Below are 8,585 nucleotides of genomic sequence, written 5' to 3' on the forward strand. Positions count from 1 at the left end.
AGGTGCTAGTTTCAAATCCTTTTTAGTCTGAAATCTGTATGCTAGATATTGAGTAAGGTGGTTTTATTGTTTTTTGTCACTTTGAATAATATTTCTGTTCATGTTAAAAACAAAATCAACTCTCTGTATAAATATATCAGGTGACGTTAAGGCCCATGGGCCTCTTGTTTAATAAACGAACAACTGTGGTCCTACCGGTTTAAACGAAAACGGCCCAGACTTATATTTATTGTAGACATTTTGACAGATAGATGCCTGGTACTGTCAAAATGGATGAGTCATGATCAGGTGTCAGGAACACAGGAAATTCGGGCTAGCGTTTGGGTAACAGTTACCGCTTACAATAACATTTGTATTATCATATTTAATCTTTATTCATGCATGCCCATATAAATTAAAGTTGCTACACATTGAATTTAAACAATATATTAATACATTATATCACTTGATTGTATTTACCTGATATACCACAGTGCAAGCAATTCCAACTTTTGTGTACGTTGAAATTCCTATAATATTGAAAATCTTGTCACTAGCAGGAATTGAGACTCATGGATGATTATGATGATGATGATGATGATGATCTGTCATTTTGAAATGAAGATGAGTAATCCAAGTTATATGCTGTACATGTAATAGGATGAAAGTATAGTGAAAAGTATACAGGTGTTTGCTGGGGGTTGGTCAAACTCACAATCCAAGACTTTCTAGTCGGATGCTCAGTCCCTCATAATTATAACCTAAAGAGAAATTCCCTCTAACTGAATCTAGTAAAATGACTTTGACATTATGTACAATGCATATCCTTACACTGCTCTCCTCTTTTCCAAGTTTTCACTCTCAAAGACAACTATATACAGCCCACTAGGCCAGGTTCTTTTGCTCCCCACCAAGGGTTCTCCACAACCTTTAATATGATTCAGGGTCAAAGGCACCAGTTTGTAATAGGAACGAAGTAGTGAAAAGATTGCATGCATTCGCTGGGGCTCAAACCTTCTAGTCGGACGCTCTCCTGCTGAACTAAAGGGAAACGAAATTCCCTGTAGATGAGGCAATTAAGGAATCTTTGACACTTATTGTACAATGCTCATCATTTATACTAACAACACATACATGTGAAAGATATATAGGCTTTATTTTCCAAGTAGGGTGTTTTAAATATCACAATATACTTGCTTGACTTGAACGCACTGGATATTTGTACGTATACACAATAAATAATTGTTCAAGTATATCATACATTGAATTTGAAGGCAACTTAAAATAGATTTATAAGCAGTCTTTTATATGAAATCATATGATATCATTGATGCTATGTAATGTTTTATAATGATTTCTATAAAGCTGCACTTTGCTTCAGATTTCCTGATCCGTAGTGATGATTGACTAAAGCTACGATGATGTGACGGTGATGATCGGGTGAGATGGGGGGTAAGGCCAGCAGTCTGATGTGGTGTGATCCGACCAGATCACTAAAAGGTTCGTCCTACATCTACAGCTACAAGTTACCTCCCCCTAGCTTTCACTTCAACTGGACTGACCTTCACTACGCAGCCAGCCATGGAAATTTCTCAAGAATTCAAGAAATCATAATTAAATCAGGTTGGTATTCTATATATATATATATACATGTAGTGATAAATAGTTTTAAACGTCCTTGTGACGGTAAAAATATATAAAAAACAAAGCACAAAGACTATAATTCGCTAGTGCTTTCGCCCATCTTGGGGCTCTTCAGGCGATTTTTTTTTTATTTGTGACATCATAAATCGAGTACACATGTACTTAAGACGTCAAAAATAATGACGTCATAAACAAAGTACACATAATACGGACGTCTAGAAATATACATAAATATAGCGGAACTGGACTGGGTAGAGCGATAGAGCGTTTATAGAGACCCTGTCTGGCCTTGAAATTTTTCCACTCCTACAGCATTACTCATATAAGTTGCAGATGTGGTAAAAATTGGAATGTGTTTTAAACTTAATTCAATATTTATGAATAATTCAACACTGAATGCATGATGGTGAGGTTTACAAGTTAGCTCTCAATAGTTCTTAAATATGAAGAAAAGGTGTTTAAAATGTTACTTTTATGGACATAAACAAACTCTAACAGACAAAGTAAGTGTATAAAGGGAGGTAATCCTGTCTTGCCAAAATGGTTTTAATTACATGAAAATTAATTATAGAATCAGTAATTGTGCATAGTGTAATTAGCTTCTTCTTCCAGATGCTGTAGTGTCCATCTATAAAACAGAATCCTGTGTTAATAGAGATTGACCAGAGGTCACTGTACTAGTGTTGTTGTTCATTACATATACCTTGGACATACCTAGCAGTTCTGTTTCATTGTTCAAAACACAAGAATCATTTTGTTTTCAAAAAGATATTTTCCTCTGTTGTTGTAGTTTTGATATGCCTTTATTTAACTCATTCACCCCTGGAATTTCATAATGAACTATTCCAACCTTTGAATTGGAAGAGTTCAAATGTGTCTTCAGGGGTGAATGAGTATTGGGGTATGAGCATCATCTTCACCCTTACTTCTTCTCCTGACTAGGAACTGTTAGTGTGAACCACCAGGACTACTATGGTAAGACACCATTGTACTGGGCTGCCTACAAGGGCTACAGGTCTTGTGTGGAAGAGCTTTTGAAGTGTGGTGCATTAGTGAACATCCACTGTCGACATGGAGGGACAGCGTTACATGCAGTGGTCGGACTCTACCCTGAATGTGCCTTGCTACTCATACAAGTAAGGTTCAAGGTCATCTTAGAATTTATATAAGTAAAATTAAAGGTCACCTTAGTGTTTATGTAAATAAGGTTCAAGGTCACCTTAAAACTCATAGTAAGACAGAGTTCAAGGTCGCATAAAATCTTTTACAAATAAGTCTGATTTCATAGTTATTTAGTAAACATACAAATACGGTTTAAGGTTACTTCAGTATTGATACAAGTAAGACTGAGTTTAAGGTCACCTTAGTACTCTTACAGGTAAGACTTAGTTCAAGGTCACCTCAGTACTCTTACAGGTAAGACTTAGTTCAAGGTCACCTTAGTACTCATACAGGTAAGACTTAGTTCAAGGTCACCTTAGTACTCCTACAAGTAAGACTAAGTTCAAGGTCACCTTATATTAATTACTATTCATGCAAGTAAGGCAAAGTTCAAAGCCTGCATTAGATTGAAGACAAGTCCCTGATAGTTTAATTTGTAATGTTTGAAAGATACAAATATAATTGTAGCTAATAAACAGGAGTAAAAATCCATAATATTCATAACTTGAACACTTTCTGATAGAAAAATATTCCTGTGTGATAGTTCTTGTAGTTTTTAGAGTATAACAACAATTGTGATTGGTAAATTTATCTAAGGACTGTACAAATAATATATCAATATAAAAGTTAAAGTTACTAATAGGGTTTTTTCCCATTGATACAGCATGGAGCTGATGTAAACCAGGTGGACAACTGGGGTGTGACACCTATGTACCTGGCAGCATCCAGTGGTCAACTGGAGGTCATCCGGTACCTGTTGGCAGCTGGAGCTAAACCCTCATTCAGAAACAAGGTAAGGCTGAACAATGAACTTCACAATGGTCATTCGAGCATGAAGAAAACCCATAAATTTGAAGATGCATCTAAAAAAACATAACTTTGAAATAAAAACAGAAAAATTCCAATAGAAATTTGTTTCAATGATCACTTATTGAATGTTCACGGAAAATTTAGGAATACTATGAGCTCTCCTGTCCCCATCCTCGATATCCAGGGGTTTCGCTCACTTTCGCTCTCTGCACCCCTGGAACATGTCATAGCAAAATTGAAGGCTCAGTGTGTACCACCTTGTTGATGAAACAAGAAGACTAGTTCAATCCTTTGATGTACTTCAAAAGAATCTCTTGGTCACGTAACAGTGAAAAATGACAGGCTCTGGAGTCGAGTGTTGCTCGTTTGTAATCTTCAAAGTACAGGTATCAGCTTAGCGATTGGTCAGTGGCTTTTTTACCTGAGACCAATTAAACAGCTATCATCGTTCCTTCAATTTTGCTATGACATATTCCAGGGGTGCAGAGAGCGAAAGTGTAAGCTATAAATCTATGGAGAGTGAGCTTTAGATCTATCTAGTGTGAGCTCTTTATTTACAGTGCAGGCTTTAGATCTATTTAGTGTGAGCTCTCTATGTATTATTATCTTTATCTATATTTAGAGTGTTAGGCTTAGATGTAGGAAGTATGAGCTCTTGAGCTCTATACCTACTGATATGCTGAATGTGATCTCTAGACCTATCAAGTGTGAGATTTTAATCTACTGAGTGTGAGGTTTTGATTGTCTTAATATGTAATTAGCTACATTTACACTAGTTCTGAAGATCTACTTTGTAAACGACCCCCCTTCACCTGTGTGTTTCCAAACATTTCGTTCACAGAAAACAGGTGATATTCCAAAACAGCTGGATGTTCATAAGCAGTTCTGTGATTGGCTATTGAATTTATCCAAGAACCCACCCTCACTCCAACAGATGTGTCGGACCAAAGTCAGAGAGAGGCTCGGTGAGCCGCTGATGATCAAGATGGACACATTAAATTTGCCGACAAAAATCAAGGCTTACATCTCCCTGAAGAATTTCAGCTAGTCTCTGGATCGCTGTTATTATATGGTTATTACTGTTGATGATGTAAGGGAACGTCTATTATCATGTCCTTGCAGGATAATCTTATTGTGACAGTACTAGATTTTTGTGTACTATAGGTATATTAATAAACTTGTTAAAATTGATACAAAGCAACTAAATATTACATAGAAATAAACATAGAAATATGTTTTATATGCAAACCAAAGAAATCATCAACAAGGCAAATGTAGTCGATCATCGCTAACCTTGTCAAGCCTTGCAGTCATCTTCATGCGATAACTTTCATGTCCAGGTTACAACATCACGACAAAATGTAATCAATAGTATATATTTATATGTTTATATGTATACCTGTATATAGAAATAGGTTCATTGTAATAGAGGATGTCACATATTCTTAAAATCAAATGAATAGTTACACTATAGTATTGTGGGATGTGATTGTCAATCTATTATCTACATAAGTGTAATATGCATTTTTTTTTGTCAATTTACCCATTTTTTGGGGTAAAACATATTTGCATTTTCATCAATTATAACATTTGAGAGTCAATATATGCATTTATCTATATGACACATTATTTACTTTTGCTAATTGAATTTTTCAAAATCAAATATGTTGAGTATTATGGTGGAGGAATTAACTTTAAAGTCAACTCTTATAATGTCTTAAAAATATAGAAGATTAAAAAAAAAAAGGAAATTTTAATACATAGACATAATGTCCTTTAGGACATGGGCCTCCAATCTCCTGTTTTGTGTTCAGAATAACTGAACAAGCTGCTATTTTAAATAAACTTACAACATTTGATATAGCATCCTATCTAACTACAATAATATAAGCTACTCTAACTCACATTGATATTCAATACATACAATCAGTAACATATATAAATCAATACAATTTTTGAGGAATTTGCAGGAACTGCTTTACCTAGCATTAACTACTAGCCATATGCCACCTGGCTAATACTTCCAGGTATGTGTATGCCTGTGTGTGTGCTGAAGATGCATTATGATCTGTTTTGCAATTAGACCATGCTTCCAATGGCATCTTTTTTATATGCTTGAATGCTACAGCATAGACACTGCATAAACACCCACCCAGACCATTTTATACTCTATTGCTGGAGTTGTGTGGGTGGGAGAAAAACACTATGTCTTAATATTTCATGCTATAAAGCCTTTTAGGGTCGCATCCTGACTGTTGGCATAGAAGGCCAATGTTATACACTCGACCATGTCTGCTATAATATTCTGGAGTTAAATAATATTATGTGTTCTAATGTCATAAGCATAAACCATTCTAAGCTTTTTGAGGATATCACAATATGCCTGGAGTAGATCACAATATATTGCAATACAGAAGAAATGTATGACGATACAGATCCCAATATTATGTCAAGAAGCGAAAGGTACTCAGTTTGAAAAGAAATTGTTGTGAGAGTGTTATCAAACTGAATCATATGTATTAATTATTATTAAAGACGAATCATAGATTTTTGTTAAACCAACCATTGATTATAAAATCACATATATTAACAACTGATTCCCAACACTAGCAAAAGCCTATTCATGGGTATTTTCCTACCTGTTAGAATTTGTAGTAATTTGAATTGCTAAAACACCTAGCAAATACATGAAATAATTATATAAGCTCCTGAAAAATATTGCGATACAGCGATATTTCATTTCTGTATTACAATTTGATACGATATATGCCTGTGTATTGCGACATACACATTTTCCAATATATTGTGACAACTCTCAGGCTTTTTAATGTTTCCGTTATCACCTGTGTGGTTTGTATAAATGTAAGGTTGTGAACATTAACCAATTGTGGCTTTATGATGTTTCTGCTAATATTGATTACTGTATTGAAATGTAGGAGATTTTTGTCTTGTCTGCCAGTATTTGTTTCCCGGTGTTATGATCGTAAACACTTGTTGTCATTTAATGCCAAGTGGATTTTATATGTTAAGTAGTTGTTGTTATTACCCATATACTGAAAAGTATTTTGTATTAAGGTAAATCTGACGAGTTTCCACTGTGGACACTTTTCTTGTGATAGCATTGACCAGCTCTCATAGAAGATTGAAACGTGCTCTTTGCTGAAGAAACCACAGTATCGTTGTATGCTATAAACTAACATGATTGTTTCATGTTATATTTTGTTTTCCACAATAATTATGTTGACAAATATCTAAAATTTATCAATGTGTATTGAATTGACCCATTCACCCCTAAAGTCACTTTTGAACCTTACTAAAGAAAAGACTGGACAATTCCAGTTTAAATATGTAGGGGTGTAATAGTTAGCTATTAATAACCTTGATTATTAACTAGCAATTTTAGACAGGAGCGATATTGCTTCTTGCTGCAGTTCAGTTTTATTTTTCATTTAGTATTTGCGTGCTAAACCAAGAAACCAGAACACGATGCAATGTATAATATGTGCCTATAAGAAACCATTTTGCCATAGTCTGTGTTCTATTTGACACTTTATTTTCTGTGTCACAGAGAAATATATTTTTGATAACAACGATTGAGCTATTCCTTAAATTGAACATGATGTTGTACTGGTAACATTTGGTAACTTTAACAAATATTTTTTCCCTTTTTTTATTTTTTTTTACTTTCTGGTAAAATCTGCCACCTATACCTTTTGAATTGTCCATTTTTTTATATATCAAACCATAAAAGGTAACCCTTTCTGTTACGATACTGTCATTTTTCAACAGCACATGCCCTGATTTAGATTTAAATGCAGGTCAATGTTCATTGTAACATTGGCACGGTGAGATGTTTATGTTAAACAAATTACCATACATTGAAAAATGACCATGCATGTGAGGCACGTTAGTCTAGTGATAGGCCATCGGGCTCGTGATCAAAGGGTTGCGGGTTCGAGTCACGGCACGGCTCTGTGTTGTATCTTTGAGCAAGATACCTTACTCCGCTTGTTCCAGTCTACTCAGCTGTAAATGAGTACGTGGTTGGGCAGTGCTAGAATTGTTGAATGCTAGCTGTTGGCGCCGATATGGCAGCTCCAGCTGTATGCTCCCCAGGGAGTTGAGAAAGATATTGGCTGGTTGCAAAGGCCCTATAACCACGGCTTATAATTTGTGAACCGCTTTGAGACGACCTACGAACTAGGTTGTGATAAACCGGTACGGTATATAAGAACCTCGAATTATTATTATAATTATTTATTATTATTATGTCTGTGAACAGCACTGATAGTTTGCAGTAAGTTTGTTAAATTTTTCAATATTTAAACTGACCCTGTTCTGTTATTGATGTGGTTGAGTTTTCAGCCCTTTATTGTTATAGCCTGATTAAAGTGTGTACCTCAGGTACTGTACTTTCTGTACTGTGAATGACACACTCCGTCCTCAACAAAATGATGTCTACTTAACATTGTGTCAGTTGTACCATGATTTTGTTGTACGATACATACGGCACAGTACCATATTGACATGAAACATTGATACACATACAAGTCTGTTAGCATGTACTGTATTGGTTTATATGATAGTTTATCCATTTAATGGAAATTGTAATAAAAATTCGAATTTTTGACATCGTACATTTGCATGTCCTCAAGTTATGTGATCAGCTACAAAATGAGGTGTTTGATATTTTGTCTGTATTTCATAGGGTTGAAAATATGGGAATTACAGATATTCTAGATTTTATTATGTGTACCACTTAAATAGAGGTTCCCCAACGAGCGATGGGTTGGTTATCATATTTATCTAACTCAAGTTAGTTAATCTTCAAATTGTATCAAGACACAAGGTTTACCGAGACAATTTGAATATTAACTAACGACCGTTAGATAGACACGATAACTGATCATCACGAGTTTCAGGACCTGTTTCTCCCATAGCGTTAATGATTTATCTGAAAAACCACATTTTCCTCTTTGAAAATACATCAT

General features: G+C 34.9%; 1 protein-coding gene across 2 annotated transcripts in view; it reads left to right on the forward strand.

Moving 5' to 3' along the window:
• Window positions 1-7,605, forward strand: part of LOC110464954 (tankyrase-2-like) — a 10,949-nt gene extending 3,344 nt beyond the window's left edge. For both annotated transcript variants that reach the window (XM_021520456.1, XM_021520455.1), the window contains exons 2-5: window positions 1,361-1,602; window positions 2,566-2,759; window positions 3,449-3,577; window positions 4,436-7,605. In XM_021520456.1, coding sequence (XP_021376131.1) covers window positions 1,425-1,602; window positions 2,566-2,759; window positions 3,449-3,577; window positions 4,436-4,642 — 708 coding nt within the window. In that variant the 5' untranslated portion in view covers window positions 1,361-1,424 and the 3' untranslated portion in view covers window positions 4,643-7,605. The remainder of the gene's footprint in view (window positions 1-1,360; window positions 1,603-2,565; window positions 2,760-3,448; window positions 3,578-4,435) is intronic.
• Window positions 7,606-8,585: the final 980 nt, after the last annotated feature.

Source organism: Mizuhopecten yessoensis, unplaced genomic scaffold (genome assembly GCF_002113885.1).
Source record: "Mizuhopecten yessoensis strain PY_sf001 unplaced genomic scaffold, ASM211388v2 scaffold11043, whole genome shotgun sequence".
Taxonomy (NCBI): domain Eukaryota; kingdom Metazoa; phylum Mollusca; class Bivalvia; order Pectinida; family Pectinidae; genus Mizuhopecten; species Mizuhopecten yessoensis.